At 34.2% G+C, this 26,152-nt stretch overlaps 1 protein-coding gene across 1 annotated transcript in view; it reads right to left on the reverse strand.

The window, feature by feature from the left end:
• Positions 1–2,625: 2,625 nt before the first annotated feature.
• Positions 2,626–26,152, reverse strand: part of LOC145689130 (uncharacterized) — a 33,269-nt gene continuing 9,742 nt past the window's right edge. The window contains exons 2-3 of the mRNA XM_081763264.1: positions 24,993–25,168; positions 2,626–9,225 (exon numbers count right to left, since the gene is read on the reverse strand). Coding sequence (XP_081619390.1) covers positions 7,872–9,225; positions 24,993–25,168 — 1,530 coding nt within the window. The 3' untranslated portion in view covers positions 2,626–7,871. The remainder of the gene's footprint in view (positions 9,226–24,992; positions 25,169–26,152) is intronic.

Here is a 26,152-nt window from a genome sequence, read left to right on the forward strand (position 1 = left end):
ATAGCCATAAAATCTGAAATAGCCTATTTCTGCAATAAAAGACATTGTCGGTTGCGATAATGTTACTTTGTTTTAAAGCAATTTTAAGCAATTTCTGAAAGATTGGTTGTATAAATATCTTGCATGAGTTCGTTAGGCGCAGCGATCTGATGAAAATTTTCAAAATGGCCGCCCTTTGAGGTTTCCAATGATAAACAATTTCCACAATTTTAACCGATCGGAACTAAAGTTGGTCAAAATATGTGTTAGTTGTGTGTGAAAATAAGAAAAATCGATCAAAAAAGTAAAAATGGTGGCCAGTTGAACTTTTGAAAACTTAGCAATTTCTCCTATTAGTAACCGATCAGAAACAAATTTAGTTCAAAAAGGAGTATTTTACAACTGAGGTATTATAAATACCCATTTCTGGAGTGTTTGTTTCTGATCCATTGTTAATGGTGGAAATTACGAATTTTTAAAGAAATTCAACCAGCCGTCATTTTGATTCTTTTAAACATTTCTTATTTTCACACACAAATAATGTATGGTTAACACTCATATTTTCAGAAATTTTAGTTCCAATGGGTTATATATTGTGAAAAAAATGATTTTTTTTTAAAGTGCAAAAGACACCCATTCTAGAAATTTTTGATCCGATTTATCTGTGTAATGAACTCGTCCAAGATATGTATACAGTCGATTTTTGTGCCAAATTTGGTTCTATCGAATGAAAATTACGGAAGTTAGCTCGTTCAAAATATCAGATAAGTATATTGCATGGACAGGGTGTCCCACCTAACACTGCGACCTCAAATAGTTTCGAACTGAAAACATATCAAATCCAGCTGCGCAGAATTGTACCCATGTGAAGAGCCTTTTCTTTTTGTTAAAAACACGGGCGTCCAGGACCCCATCATGGGTTCCAACTTGGAAATTTCAAACGAGAAGATAGGTTGAATGGCTCCTCGTTTAATACATCTTGGGACACGCAACAACGGCTATAGGAAACATTTGCGATATGGGCCACAATTTTCAAAATTTCTGTCATTCTAATAAACCGTGCCTAACTCTGCGACCTCAAATATTTTCAAATCGAAAACAAAATGGACAAATCCAGTTGAGCAGAAATGTACTCATGACAGGGTAGAAACAATCTGAGAACCACAAGTGCCCCCAGGGCCCCTATCATAGGGTACTGGCGGTCAACTTAATTATTTCAAATGGCGATCTACCTCGACTGCTACCTTCTTCGATAGATCTTGGAACATGCAACAGCGGCTGTAGGAAATATTTGGGTTATGAGGCACCATTTTCATTATGGCCGCCAAAATGTGTTTTCTTAACCACCCGTGAATAGGACAGAAATAGGAAAAGATATTTTTTGATGCTAATAAATCTATAAGTATAATGCGAAAATAATTCATGTCTAGTATTTAGTAAAAATTTGGTCAATAATCTAGCGTTTAACGAATGGAAAATCAATAACCAATGTATCCAAGAACTTTATATCTGAACAATAAGATTCAGAAGAAATGTAATATTTAACATAACATAATATAATTGTGACATTTTAGCTAAATAAAACGAAAAATTAAACATTAGCTTTAAAAAATTGTTGGAATGATAACGTGGAAAAAATGGAAGAACACTTTGTCTTAGTGCTCGGATCAGAAGACCTTGCTTCAATTCCCAATGTGAGTTTATTAGGTTCGGGATCCTATGTTAAGCTGTAGCTCCATGTTTCAAATAGTCTCGATGCTGCAAGTTACCTCAAAGCCATAAACATCCAACCTACCATTCCTTGAGCTAATAAGATTGCTTGAAGGTGATTGATTTGTGGGCCATATAAGGTTGCAATTAATCTGAAAAGCCGAAAAGATAGTTACAATTCTACGTATAAAATATTTGATCTCTCGCTGATACATTGTCACTCATAATTAAATTTCAGATATCAAGCTTCCAGGTGCTTATAGGTCTCCTCCTGTGTGGACTACCACCTGAATTGTTTAAAGGCATAATTTACCATCACCCAAATTGTCTTAATTTGGCCAAATTCCAAGCAAACACAAACTGACCACTTCCTATGAGAATAATTTGATCTACATATGTTCAAAAATTGAAATAAAACGATTCATCCGTGATAATCAGACACAAGCTCCATATCATTTTTATACTGACTAACCAAAAGTACCTGCCTCTTTTTGTCCTTAAAAATTAATCTCTGTAGCCTATGGAGATTACGCTTTCGTTTTTAAAATAATGTGTTTATATATCTAGTTTCATGTCATTAACATAATGGCTAATGAGATACTCTATTTTTGACAGAAACTTTAATCTCATCTTCCTTTTATGGTGCACATGGTAATGAAAGTAATATGACCATAAAATGACTAGGAAAAATTCCTAACTACACCTGGAGAAAAATCATTTCAATCGGTTCATCCTGTTATGACGAGAATAAATACATAATACCCGTTGTCAGTGCATTTTCGCGTTGACTATATTTTTATATATAATTCTTATATAAAGAACATTTCTTTAAAATATAGTAGAGCAAAAGCATTAAGAGACAGAAAATAATAAATGAAATGTTTATAGCATTTAAAACCAGCAGGTAATGCAATTATTATGTAAGAATTTCTACTAAATATTTTATTTGCTGTTTGCTTCATTAAAAACGATCAATATTTAAATTATGACAGGTTATTTTTTTTTACATATTCAGAGAAAAATACAAACACAAATTCAGCCACACTAAATCAGTTGTTTATGTATACACCTGATTTTGAGTCTTCTTCAAAACGAGAGCGCATGAAACTAGTCTGCCTTGACGATACATACAGAAAGCTACATGTAACATAATTGCATTTGATTTGTTCTTCGTTCGGATGAATTTTCTCAAGCCATCAAACGTGTAAAACATCGGATGGCTGTAATGTATAAGAGACTGCCATTGTACCCAACACAATTACATCTCTTGTTTGATTTCTTCCTTCCACTTGCTCAACATTTCCTCGTGTTATACATACGATATCTTTCTTGTGAATAGAAGTCGAAGTAGTAATGACATTGAGAAACACATGGGATGTTTTCACTTCTCTATTTAATTACTTTCTAATAAAGTTTAAGTATTGAGGATGCATATATAAGTAATACTCACATATTTATTTACTTTAAAAAACCTTATCTTAATGACAAACTATAAAAACGTTTAGAGTGTTGCAACAAACTTGCCCAATATTATCATATTCACTACAAATATTCTCAAGATGGTTATTTTCACCCCAATTTCCAATGTGATATCTCCTTAAATAAATATTATGGTAGTTATCTAATTAAAAATTACGAGTTGCCACACTTAATATATAAATTTTCAACTACAAAATATTAAATATTTCAGCTCCTAATTGATATATTGTAAAACTTCAAACGGGATATTCTTTCTGATTTTCAACTGATTTTTATAAGTAAGCACTTCGCATAACTTAAAAGAAACATATTTCTGTGAAACCTCACTGTTATCTAATATGAAAATAAATATTACTAACATACATAACATAATATTATGAAACTTTTAAAGGGATAACATATTTTGAAAAATGAAAAATAAAGCCGTAACTATTTCAAGTCCCGAAATACCTTTTCATATTATAAAGAAATGAAGGATAATCTATCTCTGATTTTTTAGAAACAAAGAGAATGTTACAGATAATTGAAGTTTCTGACGATAAATCACTTGTTCAATTCAGTGTTGTATAGAAATAAAAGAATAATTTTGGAATAATTGTAAGGAAAAGGGTGCGTTGTAGAAAATTAGAAATCTCCCACAATAACTCGATTATGTTGTGTGGAGATTAACTGATGAGGACCTTGTTCTTCCGTTCTAAGAAATGAGCGTAATGCGGTACAGACAATAATAAACTTCCATAAATGATTGATTATTGTGGTGCAGTTGTCGTGTTTTCCCTTTGGATCTATAAGAGAGAAAGTGACAAATTCCTAAGTATTTCGTGTTACTACGCAATCTTTTGTAATCCTTTTTCTGTTGGAGGTGCATCATCAACTCCTCCAATCCACACAAATGCAGAAAAATATGAGAGAAGAAAACTTGCGCATTATACTCGAAAACTGTCAGCGAAAATACAATTTCTTTAGTTCAGGCTTTCAGAAAGAAATTTAATAAGAGGAAATATGGGGAAAGAAGTTGTTTATCTCCAACAAGTGTACGATTGGAAAAGAAAAGCAGCAAAGAAAAGAAGAGACCGACTCACATAAGATAATTTGAATGCTTATCTTCCAATCTTAAGAAAAAAAAATGTAAAAAGAAGGGAAAAGTACAAAAATTTCGAAGGAAAGTTAGTTAAATAACTTATAAGCACTTCCTGTAAACTTTGATTTTACTGATAGATCGACGTCAACAAGACAAGATGATGTTCGAAAAGGCTGCAATCTTAAACCATGTGTGAGGATTTGGAATGAAAGTATCTCTAGGGCACTTTTCTAAGTGCGAGCAAATTACGTTACGCATCAACCTCACTAAGATTTCGACAATTCGAAAAAGAAATATTTATAACATGAAACAACACTCGTATAAACGCCGAATTTAAAAAGAATTACACCTAATATTTAAAGACGTGTTCCAAATTGCTAATTCAGAAGTGTACAAAAACTTCCTGGATATTCCTAAAACAAGCAAAAAGCCTATTTTAAAAAAAATTTAAACCAAAACTAGTAGTAAGTAAAACTATAAATCATAAATCATGCAAAAAAAATCGAACATCCACACAAAATGGAACAAGTTAAAAAGAAACGGGAATCAAGAATTGGCAAAGAAATTTCCTTCCAAATTTCGCTGTTAACATAGAAAAGTTCTATAAAGAAGAAATTCTATAATCTGACAAAATCACTATGTTGACCTCATTTTCATGGCAGTTTCTGTTTGGATCTGTAGCAAAACAGGAATCATTGTATGAAAATCAGGAGCATGGAAGTAAAATTTACTACTGTTAGTGTCCATGAAAAGCTTCCGGTCCATTTGTTGTTCTACGCAGCGCGGATGCTGAAAGGACAGTTACTAAGAAACACCTGCAATATGTAAAAAAATGCTTGTTTGTGATTAGTCAAAAATGAAAAATGTAAACAAATCTTTATCTCTCATTGGTCAAACGCCTGTTCACGACATGTAAAGTTAAATTGGAGAAATATATATATATATATATATATATATATATATAATGTAATTTTATTTTCCTTACAGTTTTCCAATAACTATATTCTTGCAGTTTTAATCTTACAATTTGATACAAAAAAAAAATATCTATTGACAGAGACATGTATCCCTACGGTCTCCAACGACGCCCGTGCACACACCTAATAGCAATAACTGAAAATGTTAATTGTCCTCCATTAATTTGTAGTTTTCCCTACAAAGACTTGAGTTTCCTTGGTGACAGGGTTTATTAGTTGAAATGATTATGGTAATACACAACAATTTTGCGCCATTTTTAATTGTGTTGTCTGCTCATTAAGTCTTTAGTTGTGTCAAAAGATAAGGGAATCAAAGTTTGCGCAATTTCAGTGCACCGGTCAAGTCAAAAGCAATATAGTAAAAATAGTTAACTTCATTTCTCTTCATTAAAGAATAGCAACTTAATATTTTTTTTCTGCCAGACAATTTTAGTAGATGAAAGAATAATTATTATATCCTGATATAAAACTGACAAAACTAGAGAAAAATACTTAGTGAGCAAAAAATTAAATCCTAGTACTACTTTCTGAGAATCTAAAAACAAACATGCCTATCTGCATTGACGAGGATCATGTTCAATCATTATCTCGTATTTGTACTGAGACTTCTTTCGCCAAATAGTAAACTACACTTAACTGTTCTACATTCTAACCATATTCAAACTACGTACAAGTTAGCTTGCTAACATGGTGGTCAACTGGTTCCTTGTTACGAATAAGCCGGCAGAACAACAAGACTAGTATAGTTTTATTTCTACAGCTTTACTAACCAAATTCTGGATTGTTTTATCTTTCAACAATGTCATATATTTGTTTTCATTTTTATTTACAGTACTCATTTTACAATAGATCACGCTTTATTAGCCCAAACATTCTGATTCATTAAAACGTCTGCACTCACTATTTTCCTTACATCCTGTTACTTTTTGTCCTGCTATTTTAATATAATTTACTTGGGATTCACAACAAATGAAACGCACTTTTGACAAGTAGATTTTTCCGAGAACGTTAAGTATTTGGTTTCGTATCAGATATAAATTAGCTTTATTCTATAATATGGAAATAATGAAAATTATTATCTTAGAAATCTATGAACGTATAGAACGAATACTTCTTCGTACACCTTATTCTTCTCACCAGTCTGCAAATCTTATTTCAGAATAGTTTTCAGGGTAGGAATGTTCTGTTCATTTAGTTTTCTGTTCTTCTAAAATGTAACTATTATAGGCTCCTTTTTGCTAAATCGTAGTTATCTATTAATGTTACTGTTCACTATCTCAATTCTAATATTACTTCCAAAGGCTTGTGTTGAGAAAAAATTGGTTTCGATTCTCGTTTATTATGTCCACTTTTACAGCCTGTATATGTAACTAGTTCGCGAACAGAGAATTTATTTTATTTTTCTCCATGTAATATATGAAATAAAAAAAGGAAGACCAGCGTATGAATCGGACACCTCAGAAAATGAGACACAAAAAATAATCATTACATGCTAAAAAACAATAATGCAATGGTGTTATGTGAGACATACTACACTGTACAATCTACAAACCACCTTTGGCAGACAAGTATTCATTTACTGAATAAAAACAATTATCCAATAAATAGTTCTTTGTAACTGATTTGAATACATTCATTGTCTTAATGTTAAGAATATCCTTAGAGAGGTTATATAATGTTGGACATAATTATATGAAACTGTTTTGAAGCAAAGCTTTGTGGTGATTTTGAATGTGGAGATTTTCCATATATCTAGTATTACATCAGTAAAAGTTTTCTTTATTTGCAAAGAATGTATTAAGACTCTGGTGTGTGAAAATTAATAACTGTAACACATAAAGCATGGCAGTGGTAGTATGTGTAGTTTTATAAAAAGTTTTTACATAGTTCACTTATTCTCGCACTTGTTAAGGCCTTTTTTATTGGACTACGGAAGATTAATTCTTGAATCATTTGGCCAGAAGATGACGAGGTACAATGGCAAAGACTGAATGATACCAAAGTAAATGCTTCCACAGGTACTATCCAAAATATTTTTAATTACTTACAAGGCATACAAAACATTAGAGTTTTTATCCTAACGATATTATAAGGATATCCGAAGTAGAGGTGTTATTTTTATGAAGACAAGAAACGTGTTGAAGTTACATACTTTAAGTCAGAATCCATGATTGATACATTTATGTTACAATATGTTTGTTTCGTAAGTGGTGAAAGATCAGAGACACCGATTTTTTTGTATTTACTTTTAAACCGCGTAAAGTAAACCACTTTGGAATTGATTGTTAATGTATTGTTTATGTAATATCTATAAAGAATTTGATACATTTACACAAGAGAAATTCTTGCTCACTTAAAACTATTTGATGAAGTGTTAATTATCGTTTTCAGGTTGGAGGTTTCCTGCTTCCTAACCCAATTTATTCCACACGTTTTAAAATTGTACGAGTGACGTTACAAATTTCCCCATATAAAACAAATGTGCCGATAAAAATTCTAAATTTCGTTCATCACTTAATATTCGTGCAAAGTTCTGTATCGTATGAATACTACTCTAATTACTTATTTCTAGTGTGAGTCTTGTTATGGTTTTTAAGGTTAGTTTTCGTCAAAAATAATTTCCCGCATTCTAAACATTTAAAGTCTTACTCTCCTGTATGAGTCTTCATATGCTGTGAAACACCATATGGTCTGGTAAACCTTTTCCCACATTCCTTACATTCAAAGGCTTTCTCAATACTGTGTACAGACATATGGTTCTGAAGAGTAATTTTCTGGGTAAATTTTCTCCCACATGTATCACATTCGAAATTTCTTTCTCCTGTGTGGATTTTCTCGTGCTTTTTTCTAGCACCATATTGAGTAAATGTTTTTGGGCAATACGAACATTTGTACGGCCGTAAACCGATATGAATCCTAACATGTTTTTCAAGATCATGTCTATCATAGAAAACTTTCTCACATTCATTACAAATATAAATTGAGTCCTTTATATGGCGTTTCATGTGGCTCAGTAAATTGCACCTAGAATTAAAATAATTATCACATGTTTCACACTTAAAAGGTTCCCTTTTAACATGAGACTTTGCGTGGATATTAAGATCTCCTTGCAGTTTAAACGCTTTACCGCATTTATTACAAATGTACTTCTTGTCTGTGACATGCCTTTTCATGTGCATATAGCAGTTGCTATGTTGTGCAAAACATTTGCCACAAATCTTGCATGCAAACTGCTTTTTTCCAGTGTGAAGAATCTTGTGCTTTGATAAACTTCCCGGTTCGGTAAACTTCGTGTTACATTTTTCACACTGATACCTTTTTTCGTTGGTGTGTACTACGAAATGTTTTACCAAATAATTTTTTTGAGAGAATGATTTTCTACAATAATTACAGTAATACGATTTCACTCTTGTATGATTGTTAAGATGTTTTTTGAAGTAATCTTTGTTGGAAAAACGTTTTGGGCAGTACTCACATGCAAAATATTCCTTAGGATAATGCTTACCCTGCATATGTATTTTTAGGTGCGCTTTTGCTATGTATTCTTTGCCACATTCTTGACAATTGAAAGGTCGCTTTTCACTATGACTATAACTATGCCATTTCAGGGAATATTTAGAACTAAATGATTTGGAACAAATATCACATCTGTATTCCTGATAGTTGAAATGCAAAAATTCCATGTGTTGACGTAGAAGATGTTTTGACGCATATGATTTTCCGCATTCATAACATTCCAATGGTTTATACGCAATGTGCATAATCATCTTGTGGTGATGTAAGCACTGTTTTGATGCGTATGACTTTCCACAATCCGAACATTTCCAGTCTTTATATAAAACTTCATTTTGAAGAAGTCTATCTTTTTGGACACACACTCCGCCAACAGCGACAATATCGATCTTTCCAGTTATTGAGTTTGAGTAACCAGAGCTTGTGTTTTCTTCAATGCACGTTAAATGCTGTTCCTCAGCCAATTTCAGTGCACTATATGACCACCTGAAACATTGAAAATTAAATATATATTATTGTTACATTACTCCAGAAATCATATGATTATTTTGAACTCAGAATTCAAAATAGTGGATTATAAGTCGGAAACTCTAATAAACAGACTGAGAAGCAATATCTTATATATGAGGGAAAAATGCAAACAAAATTTGAGTAGAGAGAAATTTACTATGTAGATAGGATATTGAATTAGAAGGTATAGCAACTTTCTATAGTAAATGATGGGATAAATAGAATAAAATGATTGAATTTAAGAAGTAAATAGAAAGACCGATTATAGTCGTACATAACAAAATATAAGTGCAGTATAGTACAGTACCGCGTTATTTATCTTCGTTTTTTGATTTATATTCATTTCCCTATTAATATCATTGTATTTATTGATGCAGTTGGGATCTTATAGATTCGTATTCGGAATAAAAGTGCCATATTGGAATCAGTTGTACTCTGTTCAGCTGAAGGGTATTTATACTTGAAAAAATACTCCACTAGTTAGTATTACCCAATTCAGCCCCATTCTTTAGAACCACGTACAATTTTAGGATGCTGAATTATTATACTATTGTATTCTTTCTCTCAAACACCTACATACATGACGTTTAATCAACAATTCAGTATGTCAAAGACTGGTCAACCTGCATTTAGGAAACGATCCTTAAAATGTACTGTTCAAAATATGCCTTGGTCTAAGTGTAATTCAGTATATTATCTAGCGCAAGGCTTTAGCCAATTTATTCACATTTTGATGCATTATGCAGGTAAAAAGCTTTATTTCAACCTGGTAAGTATCCTGCATAATATTAAATATATTTCATATATCAATCATTTAGTAGAAAAGTGTATCTAAATCTGAAATTTCGTGTAATAGTCCTCAAAACAACAGCGCGTTTTGACACCAGAAGCAGAGGAAAAGAAATGAATAATAACTCCATTTGTGTAAAAGGCACCATCTCTAACATTGTAAGCACTTTGTTTCTTGGAAATTATATTAAGTTCCTCATAGTTTAAAAGAAATGTAATAAAACTACTTTAAAGCTGACATATGCTTTCTGAGGAAAGCATAATTTCTAAATAACGTATCTGTACACTGACCAGTGATTTCTGCCTGGTAATCACAGTCTCCTATACGTAATTTCTACTAGCACATGGAAAAAAGAAGAAAAAACTGTATGCTAAACTTTACTGTTCTCGACATGCATAACAAGTTTATATATTTATTTGTCACGTTGAAAAGAAGGCATGTATATCACTGCACAGAATTATCTAGTGAATGATGATTTCATTACAAGGTGCGATTAATTTACAGCCCAATAGTTTGGTTATACTTCGCTGACACAAATCCGACCATCAAAAACAAATTTAAACTTATAATAAGTGAAAATGCATGTATTTTTTTTTGTGAGATACAGGATAATGTGTGTTTCCTAGAATCAATTTAATGCACCATCACTACTGTGCTTAGTATCCCATTATAAGTAAGACCACTACAGTGCAATTTAATAGTAGAATAGATTTTTAGTTTAGCGTCCCTTTCAGCAGCAAGGCTATATGAGACGTGTACGTGGAATCCAAGTCACATGAGCTCCCGCCGGGAATCGAACCCGGGTCTCCCACGCCAAAGGCGTGTACGCTAACCGATAAGCCCCGAGGGAGCTCTACGTGCAATTTAATTATATCAGGGACAACGATAAGGGAAACATCATAATACCAATAACAAAATTTCCCACCACCTCACTTTGAGGAAAACATTTTAATAATCATTTATTCTTGGTAAGTTCTGTCAGCTAATTAGTTCAACACGAACTCAAATATATTTGCTATTTTCAAAAGCTCTAAAATCTTTACACTGTTTAGTCCTGAATTTGGTATATTAGCTGACCTTTTAGACGCTATGAATAGACTATTTTCAAAATGTTAATGAACTCATATTTCTAAAAATGGTCTAGCAATTTGACACACACATTTAGATATATGGATAAAAATTTATGATTATAGGCAAAATATCATAGTTGTTGACTTATTACAAAGAATACAATTTTCTTTTTCATTGTACAATGATTCATTCAATTATAAGGAAGGACACTCATCCGCTCCGTTAATGTATATACGAAGAGTTGGATAAGATGACTAATACAAATTAAATTTCACCCACGAAACATCACTAAAACTGGGGCAAATGCGATTTGCATCTTTTGCTCATTTCCTTCTTGCTTTTAAAGAACTTATTTAGCGAACACACACACACACACACACATATATATATATATATATATATATATATATATATATATATATATATATATATATATATATATACAGATAGATAGATAGATAGATAGATAGATAGATAGATATAGATAGAAATACAGGGTGTCAGTGAGGAAAGTCAAAGATTTTGGGAGGTCATTCTAAGCAAAACTGGTTATGTGAACATGGGGTCTATTCACCCCCGTTCCGCAAATAGGGGTAGCGGTAACTTTTTTGCTCCTACACATCCCTTTTGTCATCTGAACCATTCAAACACCCTGTAGTAGGAGTCACATTACATACTATACCTCGTGTCAAAGCTAATGAAACGTGCTTGAGGATGGTACACAGATTGTCCCAGTACTACATACAAGAGGGAGGTAACGACGGGATTTTTTTCAATTTCCCTATAAAATTCCCCTTTTAAGCAATTTTGCACTGTTCCTAAGTGAAACACTGTCGCTAGAGGAACAGTATCTGATTAGGCAAAAATGATACTGTATACCAAAGATCCAGGTAACGTCAAATTTTTAGGTTCATCAGAGCCGTAGAAAAGCATTCTACCTGACTGCTTACTCTAATAACATAACAATGATAATGTTCTAACTTTCCATAGATGACAAAGGTTACGAATATTATTAAACAAATGTTTTTATTCAAAACGAGAAATATTATACTATTCCCTAAATATTATACGAATGTTCGACATATCTATGCGGAAACACTAAAACAAATGGCAGTGAAACAAAACCTACTTGAATTAAAGTTTTCGTACAACATACTACACCAGGATGTCCACTGCAATAGGATTCTAGAAATCATACATAATTACTTCTAATACATAAACAATAATGCATAGAGATAGAGATGTAACCCTACTAGGGTCAACTTTCAACGTAATTATTTTGCTCGTGCAGCAAATTTTTAGATTTCACCATCTTCCTCAATGCACTTTGCAGTGCGCATCAGCGCATACAGTATTGCCCGATGGATGCCTTCTCGTCGCTTTTTGAGGGTGCTGAATGCCTCTAGAATGATACGAATTTACTATTTTCGAGAGTTGGCCTTTCGTCTGTTTAGAACGTCCAGCTACCCCTATAAGCAAAAATCCAAAGTATAAGATCCAGAGAGCGGGGCGACCAGTGAATAATCGACCACCATCCTCCGCAACTCGTCCACCGATAAGGAAACCTGGAGTCAAGATGTTGACATACAGCTTGTGGTGCATGAGAGGGAGCCCCGTCGTGCTGGAAATACATGGACGTTCGAGTTTGAAGAGTCACATCTTCCAGTACTGGTAATTCATGGCGTAGGAAATTCAAATACTGTAATATTCACCTGTCAAACGCTGGGGTAGAAAAAGGAATCAATGATCTGATCACAGATAATCCCCGCCCAAACGTATACAGAAATTCGTTAGTAATATTGTCTCACTTCAATTGTCGTCACTCCAACGATGCCAGTTGTGGGCGTCGTTCATCCCATTCCTTGTGAAACTGCCCTCTTCGGTGAACAAGATGAGTGACAAAACATTAGAATGGTCCTGCACCCACTGGAAAAAGCAAACACAAGCTCACTGTCTCCTGAATGGAGATGTTTCACCCTTTGGACATGGAATGGTTAAAGTCCTTCTCCTTGCAGTACATTATGTACATATGTACGTGGAAGTTCATGTTGATTAGAAAGTCTCTTAACGCTAGTGATTTGACTTCGCTGTACAACCTTAGTAACGTGTGTTTTGAGACTCGTTCAGATGTTAACTTTACGCTGGGGAGCTCCCCAGTTTCCGCAGTTTAGTATAAATGTTTGTAAAGACCCGTGCAGTAGAGACTCTGCGGCGTGGAAATCCTCGCTGGTATTTTTCCACCGCACCTTTAGCATTACCATCACAAGACCCGTAGCCGTACATCATATCTGCATATTCAGCGTGAATGTTTTAAAACCGCATTCTATTAAAACACTGTCGAACTTCTTTCACAGCCTACACACAATCACTTTGCACTTTCCCACGGTACAGAAGCTACTGCTATCACTTGCACACACGAGAAAAATAATTAAGAAAATTGCCCTTTCAAGTTTAGTTGCGGTGTGCCGCTCGAAGCAGAAAGAATACAAAACATTTTGGATGTAACAGTGACAACGTCTCAGTTGAGTGTACGTGAGACAAACAATATGTTTGTGTGTATTAGAAGTAATTATTTATCATTTCGACAACCCTATTGCAATTGACATTCTGGTGTAGTATGTTGTACGAAAACTTTAATTCAAGTGGGTTTTTTCACTGCCATTTGTTGTTCGGAACTATAATTAGTGTTCCCGCATAGAAATCTCGAGCTCTCGTATGTTCGAGGATAGTATTATATTTCTCATTTTGCATGAAAGTATTCGTTTATTAGTATGCGTAACCACTGCCATCTATGGATATTTGGAACATTGTTGTTATTAAGAGTAAGGAGTCAGGTAGAATGTTTTACAGGTTCTAGTGAACCTAACAATTTGACATCTTACCTGCATCTTTAGTATACAGTATCAATTTTGCCTAATCAGATACTTTTCCTCTAACGACAGTATTTCCACTCAAGAACAGTGCAAAAATGCTTGAAAAACGGAATTTTATAGAGGAATTCGAAGAAATCTCTACGTTACTTCCCTCTTGTATGCAGTACTGGGACAATCTGTGTACCGTCTGCAAGCCTGTTTCATTAGCTTTGAAACGAGGTATAATATGTAACGTAACCCCTATTACAGATTATGTTATAATGTTTCAAACGAAAATCGGCACGTCCAGAAGGCAAAAATGTTACCCCCACCCCTATTTCCGAAAAAAGGGGGAACAGACCCTATGTGAACAGCATATTTTGCATAGAATGACCTCCCGTATCACTCCCCAAAACCTTTGTCTTTCTTGACCGGACAGCCTATATATATATATATAATTTCTGCTTTATAAGTTTTTCTCCTAAAAATGTAGCCTTTTTTTTAAACAAGTATAATTTTAAACTTAACTGAAAAGAAAACTAGTTTATACTTGATTTGAGCTTTGATAAAGTAGCATATCATTCACTATTTGATTAGCATGAGACCTCCAGAGAACAAAAAATCAGAGAGGGAAGAACTGAAACTTTTCCGAAAAAAATGTACGTATTCTAATTTTATTCGCTTTTATTTAGGCAGCATTGCCTCTGTGATGAACAAGAAAGAATGGAGGTATATGCCACATCTCAGAGATACTGTGTGAGGATGAATGGACTGAATGAGTTTGTGCAATTTATGCCAACAGTAACACCTCTTCCGAGAGCAAACGCCGATATTTCTTCTTCAGTTCTCTTCTAACTTAGATGGGAATAAGTACTAGTAACAGTTTGTTCCTATGATAGATAATCTGTCATGATGACCATTTCCACAGTCCCAGAAAATGGAAAGCGTGATCTTGGCGGTATATTTCTCAACTCATATCTTTTTAGGGAGGAGGCAGAATTGGTATTTCTATTATTTGCTCAATTCCTTTGTTTCTGTGTCATAAAGATAAAAATTTTATCAATTGTCACTAGTCTGTCGAAAAATACAGTCGTGGCATCCACCGTGCTAATACTTAATAAAAAATGTAGCTGTTTCTGAACGATATTCGAGGTAATTAAATACTCATACCTATTGTACACAACACTTTTAGTAACTAACCTCTTGTTTCATTAGGGTCTCAACTTTCTGCATCAATTCTGTATCATCATTGGAACATAATATTCCAGATTTAGACGCGTCGCCAGAGGTCATATGTCCAGTTTGGAATGACATTTTCACTTGAATACTATCTTTGTGAATCTGCTTTCATCCTACCGACTTCTTTCATTTCTTCGTGGATTTGCTTTGCTGATTTTTCCTGAAGAGAAATCTTATTCACGTTCCATGTTTCAAGTTTGTCAGTGATCGCACTCTCACCGATTAGTCTTTAAAAAAGGCTGTACTAACGAGTCCAGAATTTGCATGGTTAAAATATAAGGACCTAAATATAAAATGCATGTTCGACGTGTTCAAAGATTGTCACCTCATAGATGATTGGAGCGGCAGTTTTAGGTGTATGTTTTTCGGGGCACAATACACGTGAACAAATATTGAAATATTCTTAAATCTTCCCTACAATTTCCGGTTTAAGACATGCGTTTATTACTCGATAGCCATGCCTTTGTGACTCGTGAACAGTTATTAGATCATATAAGTTTATGTCGCAAAGCTTTATACTGTAAGCGTTGGTTACCTAATTATATTATTACGAAAAAAAAAGTGTTCGCAGTACATGGCATATTTTCCTGATAATTGCCCAGGGAGGAATGGGCAGCTGGAAATGCTTAATGGAAGTGGGAATTTCTGCATCAGCAATTTAAAATATAACGTTCCCGCTGTTTGGAAACGCTATTAGATTTCAAATATATTTTAAAAGTAACACATCTCATAAGTGAATAAAATCAGGAAAAGAACATTTCGAGTAGGGGAATTTGAAAAACTTCCTCCTTGCGTTTCCCTGTTTCAGAGAACAATAAACTATATCTGTACCAGAAGAGAGGCAACTTAACTGTGATGCAAATAAGCTATGGATTGTCCGTAAGTACAACCAAAACGTATGAATAAACATTATCTTCTATTTAGCTCAATTCAACTTTTTATTATTTTTATTTTAAGCAAAAAGATAGTAGTTTGATTTTTTGCAGACATTGTTGGCGCCATGAAAATAACATTTACATAGTATCTTAAAAACATAATGTATCTTTTTACTTGTAACGTAATTATGGAACCTTGAAAAAAGAAAAAAAGGATATTCGGGAATAATCAAAAGAACTTCTTGTAGCGCTGTTTTAGGATAATTAGAACAAAATAATATACATAAATGTAGACTATTTACTTGCAACTCAACGATTTTATGAATTTCTACTTTAATTATGACTTGAGTTACGTGAGTCTAACTATGTCTGCTATTTTGCGAAAAGAACGGTGTAAGTCTAAAACACGTATTTGTGCCAAACCAAAGGCGATTGAGTTGCAAATATTTGCATTAGCAATTATTCTCAAATGCTACAAAATAAATATATAAACAATTAAAAATAAATAAACAAATAAAAATAAATAAACAAAAAAGAAATAAGTTTCACATTAAATCCCTATACGAACGTTTGTTTGTAAGAGAATTATTGTGCCGTTTATACCAACAAAGTTTATTTGTAAAAAAAAATTATTAAATATTCCATACCAAGAAATTATAGGTGCCTTCCATTTCAACTCAGGCAAAAAAATATAAAATTGTACCATCACCATCTCAGATATTGTTGAAACTTTTTTTATAGCAACTAGACATGTTTTTAAGAGACCCATATTTTTTTGTTTTTTCGAAAAAAATTTTCCCGCCAAGTAATGGGCCATCAAAGACGGGGAGTACAATTTATGAATTGTAGAAGACATGGAAAATGGTCAATTTCGGAGCCTCACCATTCGGCTATGGAGACAGATAGAGTTATAATTCTTGTTGTGGTGTGTACATAGGGATATAAATAAACTATATTTTATTATAGTTTGGTTTGCGCATGCGTATCTTTTTGTACATAAATTAACAAATGAACGTCAATTTATCTGAAAAGTCGAAGTTTGCGAATTTTTTTCGAGCACTTCCGGTTCGAATTTTAAAATTCTGTTTTCACGGTTGGTAAGACCTAGTTATCCGCTTTCCGAAAAAAATTTTGTATCGCTTCTGTAGTCAACCGTTTTGTCGCAAAAAATTCGAGAAATTGAAAAATTTTCAAAAATCGCCATTTTTGGGCGCCATTTTCTCGAAAACACCATTTTTTAAAATTCTGAAATTTTGTCAGATGTTTCAACTTTACCTGAATAATAAACACACCAAAGATCATTCTCGACCAATGCTTCATGGATTAACTGCAGCCTTTTAAAGTTAGCAAAGTTTCGCTAATTTTGATGTCACAGTTAGCAACACTGGGAACAATGAAAGTGCAATGATTTGATTATGTTTGTGGTTCACATTCATTAAATGAAGAATAAATGGTTTTCTTGGCTGTTTTTTTATTATTTTGATTAAAAAGGCTCTCTGAAATAGTAAAATGAGCCTCCCTCTACTCCTCCGTTTTCTTAAACTGAAGTAATCTGAGGTGGAAATTACGATTACGAAACACACAAATTTCAAGTTCACTTACTTAAAATGGTCTTCGGAAACAAAATTACACTTTTTTTTTTTTTTTTTATACATGGACCAATCATTTGCTTGGTTGTTGTCTTCTTTGCTAATAGCATGTAACCGTGCAGATGCTCCAATAGATGTTGGTTCACTCATAACTCATCCAGGAGTGGATCTAGGGGGACGATTGCCGCCCTCCCCCCCAGAAGAAGAAACTTTCTTATTTATATATAAATAAAACCCATCCCAGAGTTTGGAGCTCTTAAAAGTAGCTCTAAGTAGCAGTATTACAACCCCCCCCCAGAAGTCCGTCCCGGATCCGCCCCTGCGTAGCACATTGTCGATAGTCACAAAACACTTATTTTCACTTCTCTTATGCTCTTCTGGAAACCTGTACCCTGCTGAAGGTTCATGTGGAAGCATAAACAGCACTTCAACTTCACGTAATTCATGATTTATTCATAATATTTCTGCTACGCATCACTGGTTATCATACATATATGTATATAACAAAAGTTCCTTTTTGCAGATTTCTTAAATCTACACTATGAATTGCAAAAGTTCGATTTTGGGGGAAGTATGAAGTTAGTTCATGGTGACCCGTTACTGCCATAAAAACTTCGCAATTTTCCGAAAGCCAAAGATGACTTCGTTGAATACCAGTTACCGGTCGCATACTTTCCCTTTTTTTCTTGCGGAAGTCGTCGAATTCAGTTCCAGGCAACAAAACGAGAGTAATACCCGGAGTTTGTACTCGCACTATACTCACGAATTCTCCTGCGGTTTTAGTGGGGACGCGGTGGCTCAGTGGTAGAGCGTTCACTTCCGGTGCTTGGGGTCCCTGGTTCAATCCCAGCTCGTGCCGTGTGGGCTTTGTGGTGGACAAACACCGTGCTCGTGGGTTTTCTTGGGGTTATCCCGTTTCCTCCCACTTTCTGCATTCCACCATTTCATTCATTTCTCATAATCACCGTCTCCTTTAGCCTAACCGGCATAAGCGTGGAACGTAAAACTTAAAGATTTCATTTCATTTTTTTCTTCTGCGGTTTTAATACTGTGTATCTGTTTTAGCCTAAGGCTATGGCGCGTTGCCACATTCTTTGCCCCCCCCCTTCCCCACTACCGTCGCAGAGACCCTTGCATGGCCGGTTTCACTGCAAAACCACTGCTTTATCGGACCTGTCTGCATCTCGAACATCTGAAAGCGATTTTTAAAGTGGGATGCAGCACCATCAGAAATCACTGACACGGTTTGGGAAATTGTAGACACCTATTTTCACGTATTCAAACCTTTTTCTATAAAATATATTTTCGCTTTTCTTCGAGTATGTTTAGAATCTTGTCTATGACTATGAGTACATGAGCCGAATCGTGTGTTTTATCGTCGTTTATTACAACAAAAATGTCAATTGTTTCATATTTCGGTGATAACTCTGAATTTCACTTTGCAGAAAAACAGTCCAGTTTTCAACGAAGTCCACATGAAGTAAAATAGAATTTGTATCTTGAAATTTTATACGGTGGTCTTCGGTAGCAATTGATTCTCTTTGGATTTTCTTGATGTAGTCATGAATTACAATTCTTACAGTTAAACCGGCAATGTACGATACGAAAACAGAAAGTGGCACAGTTTTTTTTTTCTTTTTTTAACGAGATTATTATTCTCCCATATGGCATACGTAACCACTTTCATTTTCATCAGGATCAACAATTAAAGACACCACACTTATTTCTTCCACTCCAGGACATTCACCACATTCTTGTAGAAGACAGCTGTCATTTTCTACGGATCATACTACTAAAGGAAATAGGTCACTCATGACAGCTTCAATACAGGTTGCACCTTTGATTTGCAGCAACGCAGTAGCAGCTAACTTAAAATTTGCACAATACACACACACAAATAACACTTCCCTCGCAGGTTGCGGACTGACCCACTTTAGTCGAATACTCTAAAATTCCGAGTGACCCATTCTTATGTTGGGATTGTTCTGTTTAAAAATTCAGTAAATTTCTTTGGAACGCGTAAGAAAACGTTTCGATTTTTTTTTTAACTTTTTGTCATTTTTCGATCACTGTAATGACATCGCACTTAATTGAGACTTTGTCTGGAGCATTCCAAATCATACTGAGGTAATAGTTTAGGCCTTTTATAGATCATCAGAATTCATTGGATGGCCATTTCAAGTAAACTTAAAATTTGTGTGTTTCGTAATCGTGATTTCCACCTCAGATTACTTCAGTTTAAGAAAACGGAGGAGTAGGGGGAGGCTCATTTTACTATTTCAGAGAGCCTCTTTGTTCAAAATAATAAAAAACCAGCCAAGAAAACCTTTTATTCTTCATTTAATGAATATGAACCACAAACATCATCAAATCATTGCACTTTTATTGTTCCCAGTGTTGCTAACTGTGACATCAAAATTAGCGAAACTTCGCTAACTTTAAAAGGCTGCAGTTAATCCATGAAGCATTGGTCGAGAATGATCTTTGGTGTGTTTATTATTCAGGTAAAACTGAAACATCTGACAAAATTTCAGAATTTTAAAAAATGGTGTTTTCGAGAAAATGGCGCCCAAAAATGGCGATTTTTGAAAATTTTTCAATTTCTCGAATTTTTTGCGACAAAACGGTTGACTACAGAAGCGATACAAAATTTTTTTCGGAAAGCGGGTAACTAGGTCTTACCAACCGTGAAAACAGAATTTTAAAATTCGAACCGGAAGTGCTCGAAAAAAATTCGCAAACTTCGACTTTTCAGATAAATTGACGTTCATTTGTTAATTTATGTACAAAAAGATACGCATGCGCAAACCAAACTATAATAAAATATAGTTTATTTATATCCCTATGTACACACCACAACAAGAATTATAACTCTATCTGTCTCCATAGCCGAATGGTGAGGCTCCGAAATTGACCATTTTCCATGTCTTCTACAATTCATAAATTGTACTCCCCGTCTTTGATGGCCCATTACTTGGCGGGAAAATTTTTTTCGAAAAAACAAAAAAATATGGGTCTCTTAAAAACATGTCTAGTTGCTATAAAAAAAGTTTCAACAATATCTGAGATGGTGATGGTACATGCTCTGCCTGAATTGAAATGGAAGGCACCTATATAAAAAGAATAAGAACATATTTTAAGATAACCTACCTTACCCTGGAAACAATAGTTGTCAAATTTACAGATAATGCCTCTCAAGATCCGCCACTGATTCAGACTAAGCTCAAAGAAAGTGAAAAGAAAGTGAATTGTTGGTAACGAAGATATAAAACGTGCCATGCGGGGCTCTAACCCGCCTTCACTCGCTAACGCTCGCTCTGCAATGCTGTCCGAATTTAATGTTGGTAACGTAATTTAATGTACGAAACCATAAAACAACCGCATCGGAATAGAATATCGCAAAAAAGTAGGTGCAACAGCAGGCCCTCAATGCTAAACAACAGCAACAAATAGCAAAGTGCTAATTCACAAATGATGAAAAGGAATCATTTTGTAAAGTAATTTAGAATTAAGTAAACTTAAGTAGAAATAGAGATGAGGTACTATTAATAAATGCTGAACCAACGTTAGTAATAGACGTCGGTCTGTCTCCTCTCTCTGACCCGAATTTCTGAAGAGGTACTCGGACTTTTTTTACGTGTGAATTACCGCACGATATTTCGAGAAATGGGCAAAAGGAAAGGTTGTGTGTGGCAATGTAACATGCAAAATTATAAAGATAAGAAAGTATCTTGCAAATATTGTTAACATACATATTTATGCGCAAATGTTGACAAATTTGTTTATAACATTTAAAAATTTAATATGTTAGTAACATCAGTAGTAGAGTCAAGTTTAGAAAAGCCATTTACATGTAAATTTATTTTTGAAATATATATTAACTTTCATAGAACCCCATTGTAAATAAATATTCAATGATGCGTACTCCCTAAACACATAGAATATTAATAAAATAACATCGTTCAGAATATACATTTTAAAAACTCCTCTGGAAACAACAGTAATGACATACTGTGATATAAAAAGGAATTTACCTTTGAAATCATAATATAATAATAGAATGCAGTTTTCTTTGTGATTGTACAAAATTCCCGGAGAATTCCCATTTTTGGGAATCTTCCCGGGAATTTACCAGTCACTATCTCTGACACTAATTTCTGAAGAGGTACTTGAACTTCTCTGATATGTCAATTAACGTATGTGAATTTCGAGAGATAGGTAGAATGAAAGGTCGTGTATGGCAGTGTTACGTGCTAAAATATAAAGATAAGCAAGTATCTTGCAAATTTTGTGAACATAAATATGTATGCGCAAATGTTGATAAATTGGTGAGACATGTATCTTCAGGCATTTACCCAATTTAATTGGTTTATAACATTTATAAATTTAATGTGTTTATAATATCAGTAGTAGAGTCAAGTTTAGCAAATCCACTTACATATAAATTTAAACTGTTTAGCGGTTTAAAAGTATTAGAACTTACTATATAATTTTTCACACATATTTAATTGATATGCGTACTGTCTAAATATAATAATGTTAATAAAGTAACATAGTACCGTTCAGAATATACATTTTAAAGAATCCTCTGGGGACAACAGTAATAATATGCTGAGATATAAAAATTAATTCCACTTTCAAATCATAATATAGTAATAGAATGCAATTTTCTTTATGATTGTACATAAATTCCCATTTTGGGAATCTTCCCGTGAATTTACCCATCACTAGGTATAGGACACAAAAGCTACTTGCAAGAAACAAAACAACCTGTGTTAGGTAGCCTCTAAAAGAACGAATGAGATTCAGGGCAGCACAGAGCGAGCCCGTGCAAATGCGCGCCGGCAACGGTGGGTGTACGCGTAAGCCAGGACAGTTAAGTGAAACGGTTTCTCGCAACGACATGAATTTCAATATCAGTTGTATTGGTTTGATATGTGTAACGCTTCACTTGTAAACATAAAATAGTTTCTGTATTCCGTGCAAAAACACACCGCCACTTGTAGGCAGCAGGTAATAGAATCATGTCTCATATACACTCACTTATTTTATGCGCCGTAAAACCTTTAATTATTTTGTGCTTCAAACAATACACGTGTTAACCTACAATACCGCTATATAACTTTGTATTTAATTGAGTCGCCTGCAGAAATCTGTTTCTTATAAATACATATTTTTATGTAGGGTAATAAATTTTAGCTGTTAATTTTCCGAAATGTGTGCAAATGTAAATCAAAACCCATTTATTACTAAATAAACAGTCAATTCCTTTGGGACAACACTAAAATTCTTGTATGACACTCCCCAAACTTTGACAGTTAGGAACACCAACACGTTGGTATGCAGTGTTGCCAACGAGTTTGCACAAAATCCCGCTAAATTGAAAACCAAAACCGCCAGAATTCCACCAAAAAATATCGCGATCTACAAATATAGCTAAAAATCCCGCTACATCTAAAAAAACTGCATATTTTAATTAATTCCAATCTATGCACTAAAAAAATTAAAACACAGAAGTACTTACCATTAATTCATTAATGGAGCTAATTCATCCTCCGATTCGTTGTCTTCAACTTGTACATTGGAGTACGTTGCTCTTGTCATAGTATGAATGTTTTGTAATATGGAAATGGTAAATCGAAATCATGGCAGCATTTCCCGAGTCGTCTCAACCCTGCACGAGTAGTAAGAATAGCGTCAACCATCTCTCTTCCCATTTGCACAGAATGACAAACACAACGAACTAACACGAGATGATTGATTTATTTTCTAAAATTTGATACACGATTATTAACTCCCACCATGACATTAGCGCTATCAGTCCCTAAACCGAGTAGTTTCGTCAAATCAAGCCCGAAATCTTTCAAAGCTACTTTTAGTACCTTCATAATTGAATTAGCATCAGCCGATTGTAACTCGTACAAGTAATTAGACACGACAGTCGAACGTGCATCAAAATAGTAAATGATACATAAACCTAGCTGTTTGACTACACCAATATCTGTTGATTCATCAAGAAGAATGCTATAGTCACTGTCACCAATGTCTTTCCGAAGGCTCTCCTTAAAGTATGGAGATAAAATATTCTTGATCATAGCACTACACTTACTACGATGTAAGTGTACCTCTTTCACTTGGAAATAGCGTTTGCACAATTCACTAAGATGGTCACTGCTTCTAATAGAACAATGACACGCGGTAAATAAAGCCAAACCTGCCTCGACTCGAACAGTGTCAAAAGAAACGTTTGTCACCGGGAATTCTACTTTCTTTTGTCTATTTGAACTAAAAGGTTCAGCTGCACTTACGTGTTTTTTAGTTTTGCTATGTGCTATAAGATCACAAAATTTGCTTTCAAATTGCACTTGCAGTATTTGCACCGAGCTACCGTACGATCTTCCCAACTTCCAATACCCAATCTTTCAAATTTGGATCATTTAGTCAATCTTTTCTAAATTTTTGAGAATAACTTGCTCTTGTTCGTCCCATTGCTACACCACACAATGAATTGCAGTCAATAAACACTAAAAATAGCACAAGTCAGCATAAACCGGAAAAAGAAACGACCGACTACAGAACTGTCAACTAACAACTATTAATTGATGGGAGGTGATAGCGGGAACAGAGTCCTCATTCGAACAAAATTAGGCCGTCTCGGATGCTTAATTCGGAACGATCATATCTAGTGAAGGAATGAAAGAACGAGCATACGTCTCGATTAAACGGGATTGTCCCGTTGATTTCGAAAAAAGAGAACGTTGCCAACATACCACGTCCCGAGAGCAACATTGCCACATACCACTTGTATAGTACACAGGTAATTCGCAAGCATCTGTAATACACTCGTCCAATACCTAGATAAGAAAAAAATACAACAGTAACACATTTTATCAAAAAGTAACGTGTTTTGAAATACGTTGCAAATATTTTTTTAAAAAAAGCTAGATTTCCCACTGCCCCGCTGCCAGCCAATTTTCACCGCTAGACACGATCGTAAAACCACCAGATTTAGCGGGAAACCGCTGCCGTTGGCAACACTGTTGGTATGTTTGTCTTTGTGATGTGTGTGTGTGTGTGATCCTTTTTTAGGTACATTCCTTTGCTGCACATTATCAATCTGCACACAATTATTTATGAATTCGCCAAGTAATTAACATTAGGAAAATGCTAGGTAAAGTTATCTGAAGTAAAAAAAACTTCAAGTTTAATTCTTCTTTTTTAGAATAATCATAAGTCTTCACGCCTTTTAAAGCGATAAAGAAATAATTGGTGAAGAATTTCAATTATATCCACGATTCTTTCAAGTAGTTAGTACCTTCGAACTTACCTACCCCTGTCCTTTCTATACCCTGTGTCGTGGATATAAACAGCATTGCCAGACTCATAGCTCGGAATTATTCCAAAACCTGATCCAAATTGTGCTATAGAGCGTCCCACCCTTAGATTGCAGTACAGGAGTAAATGGCAATGCTTTTCCTTATGCCCATTGTTGCCAAACTTAGCCTGAATTTTAGAAATAGCTTCTTTTACTAGGTATGAATAAATTATTGTAGAACATTGTATTCTCTATCAAATAATCTGTTTTTCTCACATCGAGAAGAATTTTCAAGTATTGAAATACATTGAAAGAGTGAAATCTTACTAATGGCAAATTCTAACGTCTCGTTAAATATATCACGTCATAAGTTCGGAACTCTAAGAGATACAACGTTGAAACTTATGCAGCTATTAACACCATATTTGGTGCCAATGTTGGAAAAGTATGCATTCAAAAAAACATTTGAATTTTAAAATAAAAAATAAAATGTAAGAGAAAGTGCGTATACTATTGCAATGCAATATCTAAAAAGTTGACTAGTGAGAAACTTTTTTATTTTTCAGATTAGATGGGGGTGCAAAGCGAGAAAAATATTGAGAAAGGATTGAAGTTATTTTTAAAACAAATTGCAGGTCGATATCTTTCTTTATTTAGGTTTTATGACTTTTAGTGTTAAGAGTCAACTTTCCAAAGCGCGCGCATCTGACCAGAAGAAAGGCAGTGACAAATCTTGCCAATGCTATTTTCCTTATAATGTTTGTTTTAAAGTTACTGATGTAGAGAATTTTGCTATACCGATGAGTGTTTACTGTTGATGCTATGCGAGCACGAATCTACTGCTTAACGGAAGCATATTCGCAAAATCGAATCCTGGACCTCACCTACGATAAACATTGCGTCAACTCCACTCAATCTCATGTTCCACTACTTACTTCGCTTGTTTTCCTTGAGTTGCACGCACGCAAGCACGTACACACACACACACACACACATATATCTATCTATCTATCTATAGATAGATAGATAGATAGATAGATAGATAGATAGATAGATAGATAGATAGATAGATAGATAGATAGATAGATAGATAGATATATAGATAGATAGATAGATAGATATAATATATGACAAATATCTATTAATAATAAATCTCCTCATTCCTGGTGATA

Source organism: Thermobia domestica, chromosome 7, assembly GCF_964235325.1.
Source record: "Thermobia domestica chromosome 7, izTheDome1.hap1.1, whole genome shotgun sequence".
NCBI classification, from domain to species: Eukaryota; Metazoa; Arthropoda; class Insecta; order Zygentoma; family Lepismatidae; genus Thermobia; species Thermobia domestica.